The 22194-nt window shown below is 61.0% G+C and overlaps 5 protein-coding genes across 10 annotated transcripts; 3 read left to right on the plus strand and 2 right to left on the minus strand.

Moving 5' to 3' along the window:
• The first annotated feature begins 58 nt into the window (after positions 1–58).
• LOC146425887 (retinol dehydrogenase 16-like) lies at positions 59–2042 on the plus strand. Its single transcript, XM_085041031.1, has 4 exons — positions 59–526; positions 657–915; positions 1340–1503; positions 1636–2042. Exons 1-4 carry the CDS (start codon positions 211–213, stop codon positions 1851–1853), a joined length of 957 nt encoding a protein of 318 aa, XP_084897157.1. The 5' UTR covers positions 59–210; the 3' UTR covers positions 1854–2042.
• A 147-nt stretch (positions 2043–2189) lies between these two features.
• Positions 2190–4526, plus strand: LOC146425888 (retinol dehydrogenase 16-like). The gene is made up of 4 exons (XM_085041030.1): positions 2190–2959; positions 3090–3348; positions 3971–4134; positions 4212–4526. The coding sequence occupies exons 1-4, from the start codon at positions 2644–2646 to the stop codon at positions 4430–4432; spliced, it is 960 nt and encodes a 319-aa protein (XP_084897156.1). The 5' UTR covers positions 2190–2643; the 3' UTR covers positions 4433–4526.
• Positions 4527–6128: 1602 nt separating this feature from the next.
• ACKR5 (atypical chemokine receptor 5) lies at positions 6129–8820 on the plus strand. Its single transcript, XM_085041001.1, has 2 exons — positions 6129–6460; positions 7443–8820. Exons 1-2 carry the CDS (start codon positions 6289–6291, stop codon positions 8543–8545), a joined length of 1275 nt encoding a protein of 424 aa, XP_084897127.1. The 5' UTR covers positions 6129–6288; the 3' UTR covers positions 8546–8820.
• Positions 8821–10595: 1775 nt separating this feature from the next.
• On the minus strand, positions 10596–17596 carry ZBTB39 (zinc finger and BTB domain containing 39). 2 transcript variants are annotated; one of them, XR_014846327.1, is made up of 3 exons: positions 17510–17596; positions 12640–16203; positions 10596–12565 (listed from the first exon to the last, which is right to left on the minus strand). XR_014846327.1 is itself a non-coding variant. In XM_085040962.1 (2 exons), the coding sequence occupies exon 2, from the start codon at positions 16091–16093 to the stop codon at positions 13964–13966; it is 2130 nt and encodes a 709-aa protein (XP_084897088.1). In that variant the 5' UTR covers positions 16094–16203; positions 17510–17596; the 3' UTR covers positions 10596–13963. The 2 variants fall into 2 exon arrangements, 1 of the variants encoding a protein (XP_084897088.1); XM_085040962.1 differs by having other exon boundaries at positions 10596–16203.
• A 1037-nt stretch (positions 17597–18633) lies between these two features.
• TAC3 (tachykinin precursor 3) lies at positions 18634–22124 on the minus strand. 5 transcript variants are annotated; one of them, XM_085041066.1, is made up of 6 exons: positions 21686–22124; positions 20217–21623; positions 19399–19621; positions 19209–19305; positions 19110–19133; positions 18634–19037 (listed from the first exon to the last, which is right to left on the minus strand). In XM_085041066.1, the coding sequence occupies exons 3-6, from the start codon at positions 19504–19506 to the stop codon at positions 18889–18891; spliced, it is 378 nt and encodes a 125-aa protein (XP_084897192.1). In that variant the 5' UTR covers positions 19507–19621; positions 20217–21623; positions 21686–22124; the 3' UTR covers positions 18634–18888. The 5 variants fall into 5 exon arrangements, with proteins under 5 accessions (XP_084897192.1, XP_084897193.1, XP_084897191.1 ...); XM_085041067.1 differs by lacking the exon at positions 19110–19133; XM_085041065.1 differs by having other exon boundaries at positions 18634–19133.
• Positions 22125–22194: the final 70 nt, after the last annotated feature.

Raw genomic sequence — 22194 nt, forward strand, 5'->3', positions numbered from 1 at the left:
CAGCACCGGGACGAATCCCGTAGGAGGACGGGGCGGAGCCGCTCCCGCCTCCCGGTAGTGCCGGGAAGCCCGGCGGCGTCTCCGCGATCGTTGCCCCGGGACTCCGCGGATTAATTATTTACAGCGGCCAGCGCTCAAGGCCAAAGTCGGGATTAGCCGTTCCTGGATCTCCTGGCCGTCCGCATCCCGGTGCTGGTCCCGCTGCCGAGGATGTGGCTGTACGTGCTGGCGGGGCTGCTGGGGCTCTTCCTGCTGCGGCGCTGGCACCGGGAGCGGCAGATGCTGCCGCGGCTCTCGGAGAAGCACGTGCTGATCACAGGATGTGACAGTGGCTTCGGGAACCTGCTGGCGCGGCAGCTGGACGCGCGCGGGATGAAGGTGCTGGCCGCCTGCCTGAGCGAGGCCGGGGCTGCGCAGCTGCGGGCAGCCACCTCCAACCGGCTCCAGACCGTCCTGCTGGATGTCACCTCCAGCAAGAGCATCGCCGATGTCACCGCCTGGGTCCGGGAGCGTGTGGGTGATCAAGGTAGGATGGTGTCGATATCGCCATTGTCACTCCACCAGCCCTCCTTGCCATCTCGCCCACTTGACATAGGCGAGGCTGGCATGGCACTGTGCGCTGGGGAGCCGCCCCAGCTCATGCCATCCCTCTGCAGGCCTCTGGGGGCTGGTGAACAACGCAGGGATCGCCATCCCCACCGCCCCGAACGAGTGGCTGACCAAGGAGGACTTTGCCAAGGTGCTAGATGTCAACCTGCTTGGGCTGGTGGAGGTGACACTGAGCCTCCTGCCGCTGGTGCGGCAGGCGCGGGGCCGAGTGGTCAACGTGGCCAGCGTGATGGGCCGTGTCTCCTTCTTTGGTGGCGGGTACTGCATGTCCAAGTATGGTGTGGAGGCCTTCTCCGACAGCCTCAGGTAAGTCTGGCACAACCAGCAGCATTCTGATTTCCCAATTTGTTTTTCTGGACTTTGTGTGGCACAGTTATCAACATCCACCCTCACAGAACCATGGCTGAGCACAGATCGAACTGGTATCTGCTGCTGAAGTGTGAACAGCTCACATGCTGGCACTTCAGACCTTGACCTTGTCCAAAATCCTGCCGGACATGGTCCTGCTGTCCCAAACATTGCTTTGTCTCAAACTCTGCTTTGTCCCAAACTCATCCAGATGTGTCACATGTTTGTTGGCACACAGTCTCAGCCACATGCCAGGCTGGTGCAGAGTCTGTGGGTGTGGTCAGGCTCTTCTCCATGCCTTTGGCATGAGGCTGCATCCCACGGGAGGGGTGGACACACTCTGTTTCTGCTCCCATGTCTCATGGGACTCAATCCCTTCCAGGCTTGAGATGCGCAAATTTGGGGTGCAAGTTTGTGTGATCGAGCCAGGCTACTTCAACACAATGATCACCAACGTCGAGAACCTGGAGAAGAATTTTCTCTCCACCTGGAAGAAGCTTCCAGAAGAAATCAAAACGAGTTATGGGGAGAATTACTTGAAAGAGTGTAAGTACCTCCCGCAAAGGCTGAGCAATGCACATCCCGAGGGCCACGGGGGTGCCATAGGGGTCCCACTGCCCCAACACCCCATGGAGCCACTCGTCTCCAGGGTCTCAGTGGTGTTTTCTGCCTCCGCAGTTGTGGGGATGCTCAAGCTGCTGCAGAAAACCTTCAACACCGACCTGTCGCTGGTTACAAACTGCATGGAGCACGCGCTGACCAGCGTCCACCCCCGCACCCGCTACTCCGCCGGCTGGGACGCCAAGCTGCTCTACCTCCCCATCAGCTACCTGCCCTCAGCCCTCAGCGACCCCCTGTTCACCTTGTTCTACCCCAAATCCGTTGGGAAAGCCTAAGGCTGGGATGCAGTGGGCAGCCGGGACTGGGCGGTGCAGGGTGGGGTCCACTGATGGAAGGTGGAGATTCAGCATCACCTGCAGCCGAGGCTGAGCCTAAGTCCCTGAATGTGTAACTCCACGTACGTCTCACCCTCTATCCCCTGCTCACGGATGGGTTTGTCCTGAATAAAGATGCCCTGTCCCCGCTGGCAGAGTGATGTGTCACGCTCGGGCTGAGGCTCCAGGGCTGTGCCATGGGGGCTCCTGGAAGCTCTGGCTGTTCCCCTGAGCACCTGCTCTGTTCAGGGTCCAGTCGCTGCCAGGTTCCCAGGGGACTTGCCCAACCTGGTACCCCACGTATTGGCACACACAAGTGAAATTCAGACTTCTTCCTGCTTCAGCAGATTTCCCTCTAGGCAAAAGACTGGGCAGCCTCTTATAGAATCTTCCTCCCCTGCTTCCTCATTCTCCTCCTCCTCCTGCAGAGCTGGTTGGTGGGGGCTGTCCTGCTCTGTCACCGCGTTTGGGGACACTGTCCCCCACCAAAGCTGGGCAAGAGGGAAAGGTCTTGGGGTGGTGCTGCTGACAGTGTCTGGAGGGTTCCACCAAATCCAGCTTGGTGGGGCTTTGAGATCCACCTGCTAAGGGCACAGCAGAGCCCCAGGCACAGGGAATGGTGCAAGGCAAAGCGGAGAATTACAAACCAGGAAGACAAAATTCGCCCCGGGTGCTGCCGCAATCCTTGCTCTATATATACGGGCTGAGAGCGGCCGGCACAGGCTGTCACTGAGCGGTGCCACTGCCGAGGATGTGGCTGTACGTGCTGGCGGTGCTGCTGGGGCTCTTCCTGCTGCGGCGCTGGCACCGGGAGCGGCAGATGCTGCCGCGGCTCTCGGAGAAGCACGTGCTGATCACAGGATGTGACAGTGGCTTCGGGAACCTGCTGGCGCGGCAGCTGGACGCGCGCGGGATGAAGGTGCTGGCCGCCTGCCTGAGCGAGGCCGGGGCTGCGCAGCTGCGGGCAGCCACCTCCAACCGGCTCCAGACTGTCCTGCTGGATGTCACCTCCAGCAAGAGCATCGCCGATGTCACCGCCTGGGTCCGGGAGCGTGTGGGTGATCAAGGTAGGATGGTGTCGATATCGCCATTGTCACTCCACCAGCCCTCCTTGCCACCTCGCCCACTCGACATAGGCGAGGCTGGCATGGCACTGTGGGCTGGGGAGCCGCCCCAGCTCATGCCATCCCTCTGCAGGCCTCTGGGGGCTGGTGAACAACGCAGGGATCGCCATCCCCACCGCCCCGAACGAGTGGCTGACCAAGGAGGACTTTGCCAAGGTGCTGGATGTCAACCTGCTTGGGCTGGTGGAGGTGACACTGAGCCTCCTGCCGCTGGTGCGGCGGGCGCGGGGCCGAGTGGTCAACGTGGCCAGCGTGATGGGCCGTGTCTCCTGTTTCGGTGGTGGGTACTGCATGTCCAAGTATGGTGTGGAGGCCTTCTCCGACAGCCTCAGGTACGGCGGTGGCAGCCCGCGGAGCTGTCCCGTGCTCATCCAGCTTCCCCGGCGCTGCCCCGCTGTTCCCACGCAGCGTTTTATTCAGCTCCTCGTTACATGCTCCCCACAGGGCTTGTGTAACCCTGACCCGGCCACTCGCGGGGCGGGAGCGTGGGCAGGGCTGGAGCTGGGGTTGTGCAATCGGGGGAAGGGTTTCTATGAGTTCCGGAGCGAAACACTGGAAGGGGCCCGAGGCGGGGGGGACGGAGATGTCCCGGAGTGTCCCGGAGTCCGGGACATCCCGGGGTCCTGAGGGTGTCCCCGGTGCCCGGTGTTCTGGAGTCCGGGGAAGTCCCTGGGAGCTGAAATTCGAGGAGATCTCGGGATCCGGGAATGCTCCGGGATCTGGGGCGGTCGCGAGGCGCTGAGGTGCAGAGGGATTCCGGGCTCCCGGAGGCTTCCCGGGGCGCTGAGGTCCGGGGATGCCCCGTGATGTAAGGGGCTCCCTGAAGCAAAGACAAGGCTGCCCTATGCCCATGACGGGATGCCTGGGAGGGGGGCACGGGCTCCCTCTCGCTCTCCCTCCAGGCCCTGCCCTGCTCGGCACGGCGGCTCCCGCTGATGTTCCCATCCCGGGCAGGCGGGAGCTGCGTCCCTTCGGAGTGCAGGTCTCCATCATCGAACCTGGAGGCTTCCAGACGGGAATGATCGACCCCGCGCCGCTGGTGAAGGGCTTCATGCGCCTTTGGGAGAGGCTCCCGGCAGAAACCCAGGCAGCCTACGGCCGCCACTACCTGGACAAATGTGAGTCCATCCCCACACGGCACCGTCACCCCCGGTGACCCCACAGCCACGGGGCTGACCCCCTTCTGTCCACCCAGATGCCAAGACCACCGTCCTGCTGCACCGCCTGAGCAGCTGCCGCCTGTCGCGCGTCACCGATGCCATGACACACGCGCTGCTCTCCCGCTGCCCCCGCAGCCGCTACTCCGCCGGCTGGGATGCTCGGCTCATCTTCCTGCCCCTCAGCTACTGCCCGGCCTGGCTGTCCGACACCATCTTTGGCCTCTTCCTGCCCATCCCGGCCAGCGGGATCCCCTGACCATGGCCACCAGAGCGGGGACACGGACAGGGCGCCCGTGGGTGACTTGCGCCCCTGAGAATGTGCTCAATAAAGATGGTGTGATGGCCACCTGGTGGCCCGTCCCACCGGGGTAGCCTGTGCCCAGAGCAGCCGCGTATCCCGGGATACCCGGCTGGGCTGGCAGGGAACGAGCTGGGAAAGGCAGCGCGGTGTTTATCCATCCCCTGGGCGTGTGGGCGATGATCCCTGCGTCACTCATGGCGCCAATTAAGAGCTCATTAGCGATCAGTAACTGAGCGGCAGGCCTCTGAGATTGTGCGCTTGCCTGCGGGACCAGAGCAGTGCCAACGCAGCCCCGCTCCCCCCATCTTGGGCAGAGGCCGAGCCCATCTCGGGACCCCCGAGATGCGACGGAGAGGGCGGGAGGGATGAGGACCACGCGGCACCTTGCACAAGCTGCCTTCAGCTCGCCGAGCTGCTTCCCCAGCCAAGGAAGCTTCTCCGAAATGTTTTCTTTGGCTTAGCAAAGCACGACGTCCTCGGCAGCCCCCGCATGTCACGTTCGGGGCCCCAGGGGCCGGGATGCAGCGTGCCAAGCTCCCGGGAGCTGCTGCCTTGGCTGTACCTGCCGTGGGACACCTGTGCCCACATCCCTCCGACAGCCCCCGACGGCTGACCAGGGAGGGAAAGGGTGGAGGAACAGCAGATCCCCGGTGCTGCCTCTGCCTGGAGCCCATCTCTCCAGACCCTGACGGAGGCTGGGCGCTCCTGGGCACATATCTGGGGCGCTGAGAGCCTCGGGGAGCCCCAGACATTGCGGCAGGGGTGGGGAGTAGGGGCTGAGCCGCCTGTCCTGCTAGTCACGGCTCAGCTGGCTTGGAAATACAACTTTCTCCCAGACCTTGCTGTTCCCATCAGGATCAGCAGCCCCTGCACAGTCCTTGACGGCTCAGATCCTGCTCAATCCCACAGTTCGGTGTGGAAATTCCCTGACAAATAGAACCAGTAGAGCATTGCTTCCCTCTTGGGTGGGGCAAAACCCCCCCAGCCCCTCGGTGGCAGAGCAGCCCCTCATCACCCCCAAGGCCCCAGCTGAGCCAAAATGTGCCCGGGGCCAGCACGAACCTGCCGAGTTCCTGTTTGGAAGCTGGCCCTGCCGGGGCCGGTACCTGCACACGGGGTCACCAGCGCCGGGCTTGTTGTTTTGAGGCCCAACTTATCAGTGCCCTCGTGCTTCCCCGCTCCGGCCGTGCCTTCCTTCCGAGCCGATTGTTGATCCCGCAGTCTTGTCTGCACTCGAAAAAAAGGAGATTTCCTGCAATTGTTTCGCAGGACTTGCAGCTCGATGCAAAATTTTCTGCCTATCAGCCCCCTTCCCAGCTCCGGGGCAAGGCTTGAGCCCCCTCCCTTCCCCTGCCAGACCGCGGGGCAATCATGGCTCTGTGATTAATTGCTGCCTGGCCAGAGGTGCTTCTCTGGCGACATCCATCTGCTATCGGCCCTAGCTGTTGCTCGGAGAGCTTAGCTTTCAGCCCTTTCCTCCCGAAAATAACCCTGAACTCAACCTGATATCGAGGTGGCATCAGGAACAGCTGGTGGCACCTTTGTTATAAGCCACCCCAACCCCACAGGATTCCCAGTGCTGGGGGTAGGACCTGGGATGTATTTTCCCCACAGCAGGATCCAGGCTGGATCTGGCCTCCGAGCCCAGCGTGGTGACAGTGGAGGGGACACTCAGGAAGCCTCGGGGCCCCCATCCATCCCCGGGCACCTGCGGCTTCCACACTGACACCTGCCAGGGTCCTTCCTTTGCCTGTCCCCACCCTGCGGCAAAATCAAATGGGGGCCGAGTCCCGGGGCTGGAAATCAAGCGAATGTCACCCACACTGGGCTGTCTCAGGATGTTGCACCAGGACGGTCATTTCCTGCCCGGGAAGCGGCCACCAAGCCCACCCCGAGCTCCGTGCCCAGAGCCGTGTGAGCTGCCGAGCCGAGAGGATCCCCCTGCCCTCGAACAGCCCCAGCACAGCCCTTGCTCAGCCACCGGTGAGCCAGCGCCGTCCCTCCTGCCTCGTGTCCCTTCTCCTGTCTGTCTGTCCCCTTTACCATCCATCTGTCACCTCTGTCCGTTCTCCCGTTTGTCTATCCCTAGTGCTGTCCACTGGTCCCTTCTGTTGTCCACCTGTCCCTTCTCCCATCCATCTGTGCCTTCTCCCATCTGTCTGTCCTTTCTCCTGTCCGTCTGTCCCCTCTCCCATCCATCTGTCCCTTCTCCCATCTGTCTCTCCTCAATCCCACCAGCCTCTCAGGTGAGCACAGAGAGGACGGGAGGTTCAGGAGCCCCGGGAGTGGCAGGTCCAGCCTTTCCATGGTTTCAGGGGTGGGTAGGTGTCACCCTGCTGCCACAGGGATGATGCTGTCACAGGGAACACCTGGCTGTGGCTTGTTCCCAGTTTGCCAGGCTCCAAGAGAAGCGGGAAAATCCTGCCGACACGGCACACTCCTCCAGCATTCCCGAGGGAGTGGCTGCTCCTGAACTCTTCCAGCGGCACGAAGCTGGATGGGGTCCACAGCGTCTTTACTGCTCGGATGCAGCTGTGCTGGGATCGGAGCTCTCACTTAGGGCAATAAGAGGATGTGGAGGTCAACTGCATTTCCCTGAAATTTATAATTTTGTCACCTACTTGGAAGTCCCGAAGGCTCCCGGCAGAGCAAGGGCAGATGGCAAGTGACCGTGCCCTGAGGGCTCGGGTGGCAGCAGTGGCTTTCCAGTTGGAGCTGAGTCTCTGGGACACAATCACCGACAGTGGGACAGGGAACAGCCACCGCATGTGGTGACTGTGGCTGGCATTTATCCTGGGATGTGAGGGGATCACCTGGGTGGACACAGCATCTTTTGAGGGTTGATGCAGGGAGTCACCATGGGAGTAAAAATTGTATTCAAAGCCCCCAAAAAGATCTTTTTCAGTCCCACACAAGGGCTCTGTGTTTCAGGCTGCCCAGCTCAGTGTTCTCCCTTTCCCCACAGCCACCAGGATGGCCGAGGTGACCTCAGTCCCCATGGAGACACACACTGTCCCGAGCGAGTACGGGGACTACCACAACTGGTCCGAGCTGCTCCACCTCCTGAATCACACCTACACCTACTGTGAGTTCAGCCTGGACGAGAACATCAAGCGGGTGATCCTCTTCATCCTCTACCTGGTCATCTTCGTGGTGGGCTTGGTGGAGAACCTCCTCGTCATCTGGGTCAACTGGCAGACACGGGGCAACAAGAGCTTGGTCAACCTGTACATCATCAACATGGCCATCGCTGACTTTGGGGTGCTGCTCTCGCTGCCCATCTGGATGCTGGAGGTGATGCTGGATTACACCTGGCTCTGGGGCAGCTTCCTCTGCCGCTTCACCCACTACTTCTACTTTGCCAACATGTATGCCAGCATCTTCTTCCTCACCTGCCTGAGTGTGGATCGCTATGTGACCCTGACCAGCTCTTCCCCCTTCTGGCGCCGGCACCAGCACCGCGCTCGCCGCGTGGTCTGCGCGTGCTGCTGGCTCCTGGCCGCCGCCATCCCCTGCCTGGAGGTGGCTCACATGCAGCTGGTCAACACCACGGAACCCATCTGCATCTTCATGGCCCCCTTTGAGACCTATGATGAGTGGGCGCTGGCGGTCAGCTTGGCCACCACCACCATCGGCTTCCTGATCCCCTTCCCCATCATCGCCGTGTTCAATGTGCTGACGGCGCGGTTCATCCGGCGCGCCAAGCCGGAGAGCCGGAAGCACTGCCTGCTCATCTACGCCTACATCGGGGTCTTCCTGGTCAGCTGGCTGCCCTTCCACATCGTCCTCACGCTGCTCACCCTCGATGGCAACCACATCATCCTGCACTGCACCTTCGCCCACTTCCTCTACTTCTTCTATGACATCATAGACTGCTTCACCCTGCTCCACTGCGTCGTCAACCCGATCCTCTACAACTTCCTCAGCAAGAACTTCCGCAGCAAACTCATCTCCGCCGTGGTCAAGTACATCCCGAAGGACCACGGTGGCCAGAAGGGTGCTGGCAACTCCTCGTCCAGCACGCAGCACTCCATAGTCATCGCAAAGGACAACAATCCTCCTAACTAAGGGGGGTCAGGCTGTCCCAGCCTCTGTCTTGGTGGCTTCCTGGGGAGAGTGGGATCAGTTTTCCAGGTGATGGGGAGACAATTTGCTTGGACACAGCCCTTCTCGGCTAGGCACCTCCCGTGGCAGGATGAGGTGCCAGGTTTGAGGCGAGCTGGGAGCTATGGACATCTTGCCTCTGGAGCGCTGCTGTGTCCAGCCTAAGGAGAGGATAAGAGAAAAAGATATTCCCTGTTTCCCAAATGAAATCCTTGCAGTAATAAAGTGTGTTTACTCTTCTCACTGTCTGTCACAACCCAGCCTCAGCACCTCACCCTTGTCCCACCCTAAGCCACGAGGTTGGGGTGCACAATCTGCCCCATCGGGGGCATTCCTGCACCCCCAGACTGTCCCTGACCCCTGGCCCTGGGCATGGCACTGCCTGCTGAGCACCATCCTGAGTGGGAGAGACAGAATCATCCCTCTGGAACACAAACCTCCCCTCACAGTGCCCAGCAACATCCAGAGCTTGATTTTTGAGAGATGAAGGCAGCCCAAGGGGCTGAGCAGGGCACAGATGTGAGGGGAGGATCAATTCGGACTTCAGATCAGCAACTCCTTCAGTGCAATTTTGCAAACCCAGTGGTAAACTAGTGATGATCAAAATAGGTTTGATTGCGCAGGGCTGCTCCAGACTGGGTTTGGGTCCCCCATCCTGTTAACTCCAGCTCCTCTGGCAGGTTTTTATGGCCACCGAGTGCATTTCTCAACTCCATCGGGCTCCAGCAGCTCTTCCCCTTCCACCAAAGTCCCCGTGGCAGCTTAGGCACGTGCAGAAGACCTCAGAGCCGGATAGCAGGCTGGGCTTGTGCCGTGAAAGGAGCTGGAGTATCCGGAGAAAGTTCATCCTTGCCTGGATTCTGACCTCAGTCACGTGCTGTGGGTCGAGCCCTCGGTGGGGGAAGGTGACAGGGCACCAGGCGCCAGAGCCCATAAATCTACCGGAGACCTTGAGCTGCTTGAGGAACACTCCGTGGAAAAAGCAAAGCATAAGCAGTTCTGGGGGCAGGATGCTGGATCAGGGGGTGGGAGCCAGGATGTCCAGGGAGAAGCCCAGGAGCAGGGGTTAAGGAGGATATGGGGTTATCGTGGGGCTGGTTGGGAAAGCTCTGCCCGTTCCAGGGGTCCTGCGATGGGGTAAAACCCTAAATACTTCGGGGTCCCCTCTGCAGGATGTTCCTCTGTATTCTGGGACATGAGCACTGAGGGAACAGTCCAAATCTGTGTCTGATACAGAAATCCTGGGAAGGCACCAACTGCCTTGTCAGCATTCCCTGTTCAGGGCAGCAGCTCAGGCCATTCCCCTTCCTTAGCTCTGTTTCTCACACCTGTGACTGCAGAGCCCCAGGAGCTGTGAGACCCTAGGGGATGTGAGACCCCCGTGGTGAGATCTGCACCCCCAGGACCCCACCACTTTCACCCCCTGATCCTGAATCCTCCCGAAGCTTCCTTTTGCTAATTCCCTCCCATATCTGATGAAGAAATGGATGATAGGTACACAAACACAAACCACTTGCTGTCTGACATCACCAGGGCAACAATATATTCAATTCTAAGACACCTAAACATGTAAAATTTGGTATTTGACCTAACAAACTTAATTTTCAACTGCCTTAATTTCTCTGCAGCTTTGTCCATAGACCTCCAGGCCATGTGGTGATCAAGGCTCTGCCACCCTCCATGGGAAGCTCTTCTTTATGGTGAGGTGGAACCTTCTTGGGGTTTAATTTATGGCCATTGCTCCTTGTCCTGTCATGCCACTAAAAAGTCTGGCACCATCCTCTTGGCACCCACCTTTGAGGTATTGTTATGGACTGATGAGATCCCCTCTCAAATTAGATATTTATATGGGTATCTGAGATTTTTATATGGATTGATGAGGTCCCCTCTCAAACGAGTTATTTATAGGGATAGTTGAGTTATTTTAATGGATTGACAGCATTCCCGAGGAGGCAGGAATGCCAGGATACACACTGGGAATAACACGTTTTATAAAAGAAGCAGGTACCAGAGGTCAACATTTTCCATTTTATTATTCTAAATAAAAACCACACTTTGTGCTGAACAATGGAGTAGAAAAGAACCCGATGTACAACGATTTTAGACATCTACGATTTGGGGGGGGGGGAAGTTTACAAAATATACAAAACTTTACAGCAAATAGATAGTAAACACTTAAATAGCAGGAGGTCAGTACCTACGATTAACTTAACGAAAAGGTTAGACAGCAAATTCAACTCTTGGTCTTTCTTCTTCTCTTCAATTACTCTGATGAGAGACCTGGATCCATTGAGAACGGGGAAAGTGAATTTTGTGTTGGGGATGGGAGTGAGTCTGGGCCTGGAGCAGGGGGGATTCCCTGTCGGGGCTCCCCGGGAGGCTCCGTGACCTGGATGCTGCTGGAATTTCCCCTCTGCAACTCCCTTTTCTACCCCAGAATACCAAAACACTTTGCAAACACCCCAGGGGAGGTAGGTTGGTGTCCCCAGGTCACCAAGGGCAGTGGGGACAGGAGGGAGCCAGGTTTGCCCACAGTGGTGGGATGGGAGCAGAACTGGGCACCGAGTGACCACTCCAGTTCTCCTGCCATGGAACTGTGGCTGGACATGGGGACAGGGGTGACATCCCTGTCAACCCCTGAAGGCTCAGGGACAGCCAGGACCCTCCTTGGGGGAGCACTCTGATCCCTCTGGGAATTCCCCCAGGAGGAGCAGCAGCAGGTCCAGACCCATCCCGGCAGCCCCTCCACTGCTGATTTCAGGATGCTCCATGAGGGAACAATCCATTTTATCCCAGGCAAACAGAAATTCCAGGGATTGGAGCCAGCAGGGACCCAGGAGCTCCCAGTTTCCACACCCAGGGTTGGGAGCAAGGGCTGGCTGAGCCAGTTGGTGTTTCGGTGTAAAAGCTTCTCTTTTTGGTTTACGTGCACAAAAGGCTTTTGCTTTACAGCTTAGCAAGATCTAGGGCTGCAGACCCTCCCCGAAGCTCACCACGGCTTCTGGAACATTCCAGGAGGGTCTCAAGGCTCACTCAGCCTTGTCTGTCCCTCACATCCTTCATGGCCACCTCCAGAGCAGCACAGGTCATGTCCATCCCTGTCCCTGTCCCCAGCTGGGCACAGCCCTGAGTTCTGTGCTCAAGGAGACGCTGCAGGAGCAGGGAGTTCGACTGGGTGACCCCCAGTGATCCCTTCCAGCCTCACCCATCCCACGATTCCATGAAAGACCCCCTGGAACCCAGAGAGCAGCTCAGAGGAGCCTCCAGCAAAGCACCACCAGCTCCCACACTTCCCAGAGCACCACGCCATTCCCAAACTTATCCTATTTCTCTTGTAAAACTTAACAATGCAGCTCCACAGCGATCCCAGGACCACGAGATTGGAGCTCAGAACCCAGAGCTGCAGCAGCCAGGCCACCCAAGAGCTGACCTTGGCTCCGGTGTCTCCCCTCCTCCAAAGCCAGGCTCCAGGCACCCTCCCCACTCCCGGAGGTAGGTCGGTACCACGGGAGGTACCACCCTCATTTTACAGATGAGGAAACTGAGGCAAAGAGGTGAAGTGACTTGCCCAAGGCCACGACGGAGCTGGGGGAGAGACCCCCAAGTGCTCTGAGCTCTCCGAGTCCAACCCCCACCACTCCCAGGTGTCCCTTTCCCGGGTGTCCCTTCGCAGGGAGGGGGCAGCAGGGTGAGTTTCCAGGGTTTGCAAATCACTAGTTTAGTTTAGTTTAGTTTGTAGTTTTGTAACAGCAATACTTGACAGAAGCACAGGAGCCGATCCACGACCACCGAGGCTCGAGAGCCCCGAGCGCTTCCTGTTTGTGAGGTAGAATGAGTTATCCGAGGGCAATCCCAGCTTGGCAATATCGGTTCCTCCCCACCTCTGCCCCACAGCAGGATAATGTGGGAAGAAGCTGATCCATGCCCTTCCCAGTGTTAACACTGTTGGCACCGGCTGACCTCGCCAGGGTGGCTGGGAGAGACCTCCAGAAGCACCCAGCACACGGCCAGGAGAGCCCCCCACACTGAGGTGGACATGACACGGGGCTGGGAAAGACCCCCACACTGAAGTGGACATGACATGGGGCTGGGAGAGCCTCCCACGCTGAGGTGGACATGACAAAGGGCCAGGAGAGACCCCTGTGCCAAGGAGAGCCTGACACGTGTCTGGGAGAGCTCCCCATGCCCAGAAGGGGCACTTGAAACATAGAGGGTCAGAGTCACCCATGCCCAGGAATGCCACCCATGCCCGGGAGAGCCCCCCATACCCAGGAGAGTCCCCAGGAGCACCCAGCACATGGCCTGAGAGGCCAAACCATCACTGTGGCTCCATGAACAAACTCACATCGCTCCAACCACACACATTTGCCACTGGAACACGTCTGGGATGTGGTGATCCACGGCATGGGAGGGGGAATCCCTTTGGCAGGAGAAGGGTCCTTCAAGGTACCTTCCAGGGAGTTAAGGCAACAGCTTCATCCCGACTTGTCTGCAGGGAACCTGGCAGCCCTGGGGCACAGCGTGAGGCTGGGGCAGAGCGGAGCCAGGAGACTCCTGGCTCTCCATGGCCACCACAAATCATCTCCCAGGGAGCAGGGACCTGCTTCCCCTCCTGCTCCAGTCCTGAGGGAGATCTCTGTGCTCACACAGCCACCTCTGCCCGGGCTCTGCGGGGAGGTCGTGTCACTCCTTCATCTCTTCCTCCAGGTCTCGGGGTAGGAGTGAGCCACAGCCACGGCAGAGAAAACACAGCCTGGGAATCTGTGAATCCACTGCTCCTGGTTCCTTCCTTGTTTACACACTCAGGTGCTTCCTGCTCCTCTCCCCAGAAACAGCCGATCCCAGGACATACTTTGCCCATCTCCTGGCAGTAGCAGCAGAACCCCAGGGATGCCCAGAATATCTTTTTTTTTTTTCCTTTTTTCTTTCTCTTTTGCTCCTTTTCTTTGAGTCCAGCACTTGCTCTGGCTCTGTCCCTCTCCACTGAGGTCAGGTGTGAAAATCTTAGCAGCATCAGTTTGTGGACAAGCTCAGGGTTAGCCTGGTCAAGTGGGCTAAAAGGTTCAAAAAAAATAGAATCTAGACTCAAAAACTAGTGAGAAATGCTAAAAGCACAGAACTCGATGGCCTCTAACAGGACCAGAGGTAAGTAAACACGACAGACTCCTTAAAACAGTGATGTACCTCACGTGCTGTTAATTTGTACAATGCCACCAATCTAAAAAGCCCTAGGAAGGCCCAAAAAAAAAAAATTAAACAAACAAAAAAAAAAATTCCATCCATGATGCCTGACCATTAAATAAAACAAAACGACTTCTTTTTTTTTTCCTCCACAGCTTCCGTCATTAACACTCACTCCTCTGCTGGCCCTGCCCTGCCCCATCAGCTATCTGTATTTTTCTCAGCCTCTTTGGAATGGATGATGTACATGAAAGTCTGTTCGATGGTGAAGTCCGGCGGGAGGCTGCCCTTGTGCACCCCTATGTGCTTGCTCATGAGGTTGAGCGTGGAGCTGTAGTGGCCACACACCGTGCAGCGATACATGAGGGCCCCCGAGTGCGTCCGCAGGTGGCACTTGATGGTGGAGCGCCCGCGGAAGAACTTGTGGCACACCTTGCACTGGTACGGCTTCTCCCCGGTGTGGATGCGCCGGTGGTAGTTGAACTCGCTGGTGTGGGCGAACCTCTTCCCGCACACCTTGCAGCTGTACTTGCTGTTCCCCGGCTGGCTCTGCAGTGCCAGCTCTTCGCTCAGGAACTCCTCAGGCAGCTTCCTCTTGGGCAGCCCCTGCGGCTGCAGGCGCTCCCCGAATCCCGCCCGGATGTCCAGGCTGCCCCCACACTTGTGCTGGCTGACGTGGTAGCGATAGGCTGCTTCCAGCTTGAAGCTCTGGCTGCAGAAGTGGCACTGGAAAAGGGTCTCTTCCACGTGCTGGTGCACGGCAAGGTGCTTCTCCAGGAGCTGCCGGTCCACGAAGCTGTTGGCGCACACGGAGCAGGAGAAGACGGAGATGCCCAGGTGGGACAGGGTGTGCCACAACAGGCTGCAGAGGCTCAGGTGCCGCTGGTCGCACACGCCGCACGTCTGGCTCTTCAGGTTCACGTGCTCCAGGAGGTGGTTCCGGACCGTGTGGAAATCTTTGGCCAAGGGCTTCCCGCAGGCAGCGCAGGCAAGCTCGGGGCCAGGCGCCCCCCCAAACACGGCCACCTTCCCGGGCAGGGGGTCGCTTGGGTGGACGATGACATTGTTGTCGAAGACTCCGTCTCGCCGGTGCAGCGTCAGCTGCCACTGGGTGAAGAACTTGGTCTCGCACATGTCACAGGAGAAGAGGAAGATGCCGATGTGGGACAGCACGTGAGTGACCCTGGAGTTGCGGTCCTGGAAGTGGGTTTCACAGACTTTGCAGTTCCCGGTAAGCAGGTCCACGTGGTCCCTAGCGTGCTGGCGGATCAGCTGGATGTTGGGCTCCAGTACCTTCTTGCACACCTGGCAGGGCATGGCCTTGCTGTCCCGGCCGTCGCTCTCAAAGGCCAGTTCCTCCTCGCTGTCATCGCTCAGCTCAATCACCTCCTCGGATGGGCCCAGCTCTTCTCCAGCATCCTCAAAATGCAGCTCGGCCTCTCCCAGATCCTCCAGCTGGAGCTCATCCATCGGCTCAAATCCCTGCTCTTTGGAGTGGTCACTGTTGCTGGGGCAGGAGTTGCTCCCCGTGGAGACATCCAGGGAGGGATCAGTGGGGAAGAAGCTGCCCTTGCCGAAATCACCATTGCTCTGGGCCTTGTACTGAGGGCAGGAGCTGCCGGTGGTCTGTGCCATGACATTCCCACCAGGCTGCACCCCCAGACCCACAGCTGGAGCAAACTGCCCCGGATCTGACTCCTGTTCTGTCTTGGGAGGCTGCTGTGGGTGCATCAGGGGAAGAGCCTGGCTGGCCTCACCCACGGGATTCCTGTCATCCTCTTTGTAGCTGCCCGCCATGTCCCCGTGCAGGAGGTAATTCCGCTCGGGGCCGAAATGCTCTGTGCTGTTCCGGATGTCCCCCAAAGAGTGGCTCTGCTCTGAGGAGGTGCTGCTCAGCGGCCCAGCCCGGCCTTCCCCCACAGACAGGGCAGGCTGCTTAGTGATGGCCGAGCTCTCCAGGTCGGGGAAGGTGGAGTGACAGGCCTGCAGCAGGTCCTCCATGCCCAGCCGCTCCGCCACCTCGTAGATGACACCCACATTGATGAGGTCCGTGAAGAGCTCCGAGGTGTACACGAAGCTCAGGATCTTCTCGAAGTTGGCTGGCGTGATGAAATCCACCACGTAGGTCCTGGCAGCGTCCAACCCTGTGTTCAGGAAGAGGTTCTGGAAGTAGCCGGCGGCGCAGGCCAGCACGGCCTTGTGCGCAGCGAAGGAGCGCGAGCCCACCAGGATGGTGACGTCGCACATGGTCTCGGAGAGCCGGCACTTGTTGAGTTCCTTCAGCAGGTTGTTGGGGTGGTTGGTGCTGTGCAGCTTGATCCTCATGCCCATCTTAGCAGCTGCTTAAGAGTCCCTTCTCCTGGTCAGCTCGGCCTTCACGCCTTCATCCGTGGTGGGAGCAGGAGGTGTTGGGCAGCCAGGAACTGGCAGGGCAAGGGGCTCTGGAGAGGGGAAATGCAAAAAAAAGTTATCACTTAACAGCCAAAGTGACACCGTTCTGGTCAAACCTCCCATTTTCCACCTTTCTGATGAGCCATGGGGCAGCTGCTCAGCTGGAGATGGACTAAACATGTCTCACAGACCGACCTTTGGGGAAGTAAAAAGATGGATGGGCAAAGGAGCAAAGTCAAAACAAAAAGACACTGACTCTGAGAGGCAGCCTGAAGGTCCCTACTGGGGCAGGGACAGAGATCCTGCTGACTCTGAGACCCAACCAGAGCCTGTTCCAGACATCTCCCCTCTTCCCAAGCTGGGGATGAGGCTCCTCTCCAGAGATGTCACTCAGGCTCAAAACACAGGTCAGATTCGCCTCTAGGTCTCCTCCAGCTGCAGCCATTCCATTCCTTCACTTCAGATTCCACCTGTACCCACAAGGAGACTTCAGGCTCCCAGGTGGGATTCTCTGCATTCCAGCCTTGTGGATGCCCCTGGGATTTCTTGTCCGCTCCAATGGAGTCTGTGACACCTCTCAGATTCCCCAGGTGCCACCACACCTGTCCCACAGCACCAGCCATGAGCCCAGTGTCCTTCCAGCTTGTCCCACTGGCTTGATCCCCCTGTCCAGCACACGATGTCCCAGCAGCTCTTGGGACTCCAGAACTTACCCAGGGAGCTCTATCCCTAATTCCCCTATTCCCAATTCCCTGCTTTCCTCTCCCCAGGAACAGCGAGCCCAAAAGGCAGCAGAGAGGGAGTTTGGAGGGAGCTGGAGAGGCTGGGGCTGCCCCTGCCCCAGCTCCGGGAAAAACCAAAGGGGCACAGACAGGCTGTTTCCCCCCGTGATGCGGAGGGATGCGGGAAACACCACTGGGGAGGGCGAGGAGGAGGATGAAGATACCGGGGAAGGCTCTGGAAGGCAAACGCTCACCAGCCCAAATAGCACCAGGGCAATTCCTGCGGCGTGGGGATCCCTGCGGAGGGGAAGGGCAGGAGGAAAAAGAGCGGGAGAAAGGATGGGGGGCCGGGGGGGCAGCGGGAAGGGGGGGCCCGGGCGGGCAGGAGGCTCCGCGCCGGCGGCAGACGCGCAGTCCCGAAGCTGCTCCGGGAGAAATGGGAGGAAAGTGGGGGAAACAGTGGCGTCCCCCGTGCGGTGCGGGGGGCCCGGGGAGGGGGAGCAGGAAGGGGAGCCACGAGAGGCGGCGGGAGGCCCCGGGGGAGGGCGGAGGGGGTCGGAGCGGGGGTGGCGGCGGGGTCGCGGCGCGGGGACCCTGCAGGGGCCGGGGGTCGCGGGCGGGGGTCGCTCCTTACCCGCCCGGCGCCCCGCACCATCCCGGCCCGGCTCACACAAAGGCGCCGACCCGCCCCGCGCCCGCCCCGGCCCGCGCCGCCTTCCGGGACCCGCCGCCCGCAGCGCCCCCGCGCGGCGTGGAGGATCCAGAGCGGGAGCACCGGCAGGGGAAGGGACACGGACACGGGGCGGGACACACGGACACGGACACATGGACACGGGAAGGGACACGCACACGGACACATGGACACGGGAAGGGACACGCACACGGACACATGGACACGGGGCGGGACACACGGACACGGACATATGGACACGGGAAGGGACACACGGGTAGGGACACACGGACACGGACACATGGACACATGGACACGGGAAGGGACACGGACACACAGACACATGGACACATGGACACGGGAAGGGACACACGGACACGGACACATAGACACGGGAAGGGACACACGGACACGGACACATGGACACGGGAAGGGACACAGACACTGCAGGGGACACACAGACACGGACACAAGGACTCGTGAATGGACACACGGACATGGAATAGGACACGCACAGGGACACAAGGACACGGACACATGAACGCGGGAAGGGACGTGGACACGGGGCGGGACACACGGACCCATGGACACGGTCAGGGACACGGAATAAGACACGCACAGGGACACAGAGACACGGGAAGAGACACACGAACGCGGGACCGCACACGCACACGAATCATGGGCGAGGACACACGAGCATGGGCATGGGCAGGCACACAGATACGGACACGGGAAGGGACAAGGAAACACGCACACGGGAAGGGACATGGAGATAGGCACGGGCAGGGACACGGACACGGGAAAGGGCATGGACAGGGGCACGGGCTGCACACGGACATGGGTGTCCAGTTTCGGGGGCTGCTGTGGGGAAGGGACAGGTCGCTGTGGCTCAAGAGCACATGGACCCCGATCCCGCAGGTCCTATGGACGCGTTCCCACGGGCTCATCCCCACGGGCTCATCCCCGCGGGCTTGCCCCCGCATCCCCATCCCTCTGGCCTCGTCCCCGTGGGCTCTTTCCCGCAGGTCCATCCCCGTGGGCCTCCCCGAGTGGGTCCCGGTGGCGCAACAAAGACACAGAGACGGCTGTTTCGCGTGTCCCGCGCAGACACGAGTGGGTGTATAGCGGGGTACGTCCAGGTGTGCACGGACGGGTGCACGGTGTGTACACAGGTGCACGGACACGCGCGAGTGAGGCGGGACGGCCGCGCTTCCCGCAGGTCCCACGAAGACTCCATGGGCGTCAGAGCCCGGGATGCTCCTGCGGTCGGTCCCACCGCCTCCGGGACCACGGGCACAGCCCCGCCCGGGCCCCTCCGCGGGCGGGGGGGCTCGTCCCGCGGCTCAGGCCGCCCGCAGAGGGGCCTCGCCGGGCGCGGGGGGTCCCGGGGAGCACCGGGGGACCGGGCCGCCGCCGTCCCCACGCCCCGCCGCTGGCCCGGGCTCCGCTGCTCGCTTGCCCATGAGCCCCACGAAGAAATCGTGCATGTCCCCTACGGAGAGATCGGCCGTCAGCGGCACCGGCACCGGCGGCGGCACCGGCGCCGGCACCGGGCGGGACTTACGCTTCTGCGGCGCCGCGGGGGGACCTGGAAGAGACCGAAGCGGGTGAGCGGGGACCGGGCGGACCGACACCCCTCCACCGAGCCCCCCCCGCCCCTCACCGGCGCCCTCCTCCCGCAGCAGCTCCAGCGCGGCGGCGGCGGCGGCCCCGGGGCTGCCGCGGGCGCTCCACGGCAGCGGCTCCGGGACGGACATCCCCTGCGGGAGCGAAGCGGGTGAGAGGGGTTGGAAGGGGTCCGGGAGCTCCCGAGGCTCCGAGGTCTGCCCGCCGCTTCCCCCCAGCGGCCGTACCTGTGCGGGGGGCGCGGGGCCCGGCGGGGCGGCCGCGGGGGCACGGCGGGCGAGGGCGAGCGGCAGCGCCAGGAAGAACAGCACCGCCAGCACCGGCCGCTTCTTCATCCTCGGGGGGAGCTGGGGGCGGCGATCAGCGACCGAGCGGCGGGGGCCGGGGCTGTCTCGAGCCGCCGACACCTCGACGGGGCGGTCCGGGACGAGTGTCGGACACAACCGGGCTCTGGGGGAGGGAAAGCAGCGAGACGGGAGGGCCGGAGGCGGCGGGACCCCCGCTCGGGTCTGCGGGTGAGGAAGCGCGCCGCTTCTCGGGCTGCCGCTGTCCCTTGGAGGTCCCGGGGGTGCCTTCCAGGGGCGTTACGGGATGTGCAGGGCACACGGCTCTGCTGTCGCCCTGGGGGTCCCATGGTGCTCATGCCCGTGGTGCCACGGTTGTGCGTTCACACGTGAGCCGTGCAAAACCGCACCAGCGCGGGCACAGAGCGGGCACAGACACGGCTCGGATTCTGTCCTGCATGTTCACCTTCGTCACCACACCCGTGTCCCCTGACACACTCCCTGGTACGCTGGCATTCCCTCTCACACTCCCTTGTACGCATATGCTTGACCACAGCCGGACTTGCTTCCAGACCGCCCCACCAAGCCCTCCCCGAATTCAAGCAATATCTGCACCCCATCTCTCCTCCCTCCCCAACGCTGTCCCAAACCTCCCCGTCCTCCCCCTGCCTTCCCCCAGCCCCAGAGGGATGAGGATAGGGCACAGCAGCCCTTCAGAACCCCGGGAAGCTCCTAGGGCCCTGGAACGCGGGGACACAGACCTGCCGAGCCCTCCAGTGAGGTCGAGGGCTGAGGGACCCTCGTCGTGGTGGCTGCGGAGCCGGGACTCGTCGAGGCGTGGTGGGCAGTGGTGGGCAGGGGTGATGGACAGCAGCGGTGGTGGTCAGCAGCAGTGGGCACCGATGGCTTCCCCGGCCCGGGCTCAGCCGGGAGGCGAAGTACCGGGGCAGCGGCTGCTGCCTGGCGCTAAATAAGGGGCTCTGCCCATGGCACGGCGTGGGTGGGCGAGAGGAGAGCTGCCAATGGGGGCCGGGGGGGTGGCACCCCCACCATGCAGCTTCACGCCCACGCTGGCACTGTGACACCGACAGCACCCGTCGCACACGTGGAGTCACACAGCAGCACACGCGTGCCCACGCAGGCACCCCGGGGTGGGGGGCAGCACATGGGCACTGTGCCCACGCAGCCCCCGGCCCCTCATTGTGGGGACGTGCACGCCGTCACGCTGTGGCTGTTGGCATGTGTGGGGACACACATGGAGGGATGGTCCTGGCTGGATGCCGGGCTCTGCAGACGGGATTTGGGGGTCTCACCGGGATGGCGGGATCAGCCAGGCTCCCACCACGCACACACGATGCACACACATGTTCATCTGCACACACAAGCACAAGTGTGCCAGCATGTTTCTCACGTCCTGCCTCACTGCAGTGCCCCTGGCCTGCCCGCTCCCGTGCCAGGATGTGCCAAGGTGGAAGACAGGGAGGAAAATTTGGGGGAAACAGAGTGGCACAAGGAAAGAGGGAATGATTTGGCCAAGAAGTGAGAGCCACCGACTCCATCCCAAGCAACAGGCAGCAGCGGCTGCTCCACCGGCTGCGGCTGCTCCGGTGGCTGCAGCATCCCCCCGGGAAGGCGGCCGGCAGCGGCTGCTCACGTGGCAACACAGCCCGGGGCAGGGCAGCATCTGCAGTGCCGGCAACGTTAATTAAATCGGAGCCTGGCCAGAGACGGTCTAATTAATTAATAACACCTACTTGTGCGATGCCAAGTGCAACGCAGCTGTGAAGAGCCGCGGTGCCCTGGGCTTGTTTACGGCTCTCGCCCCTCGCCGGGGGAAGGTCCCAGTGCTGGGACGTGACGGAGCCCGCGGCGGAGAGCGGGGAGCCCTCGGCGCTGGGGCACGGCCAGACCGTCAAGTGCCCCCGCGCACACACACGTGCCCTCCAACGTGCAGGAGCTGCCCGCACACACTCTCCCTGCACGACAAACCGTGCTCCAGGGCCCACCTGGGAGCTGGTGCTGATGGTGACGTGACGGGGAGTTGGCAGCTCCCGAAGGTAACGCGGGTGATGTGTGGGGACAGGATAAAAATCCTCTCAGAGCTTGATGAGTGCAGGAGGAGAAAGGCAGCAAAGGGGGGGACACCCTGCTTCGGGAGCTGTGGGGTCCTGGGGGCTGCAGGACTGGTGGGGTCCAGGGGGCTGGAGGACTGATGGAGGTCCTGAAGGACGTGGGGGCTGCAGGACTGATGGAGGTTCTGAGGGACCTAAAGGCTGCAGGACTAATGGGGATCCCATGGATCCTGTGGGCTGGAGGACTGATGGAGGTCCTGAAAGACCTGGGGGCTGCAGGACTGATGGAGGTCCCGTGGGTCCTGGGCTGCACCAGCGTCACTGGGGCCGTGCAGCGACTTCCCTCTATCCCATTCTCCATGTCCCTGGTCCCCAAATGCAACTCCAGTGCCACCCCAGGCGGGGAGCCCCTGCATGGGTGTCCTGCAGGAGGGTGGGCAGGGGGACAAGGAAGACCAGTGCAGGCAGGAGGATGCCAGGGACCTCACGTGCAGCCACCCCTGGCCACCAAGAAATTGCCTCTGCAGCAGTGCGAGCCGTGAGCACTTGATGGGAAAAGTGGCTGCAATTTGGGGCCTTTCCAATCACCACAAGCCGAGGGCCGGCTGCAATCAGGCGTCAGGAAAAGCAGGAGGCCGGGATGAGAGGCTTCATCATCGGGCTGGGC

The sequence above is a fragment of the Lichenostomus cassidix genome, chromosome 29, assembly GCF_008360975.1.
Source record: "Lichenostomus cassidix isolate B80296 chromosome 29, HeHo_3.0, whole genome shotgun sequence".
NCBI lineage: Eukaryota > Metazoa > Chordata > Aves > Passeriformes > Meliphagidae > Lichenostomus > Lichenostomus cassidix.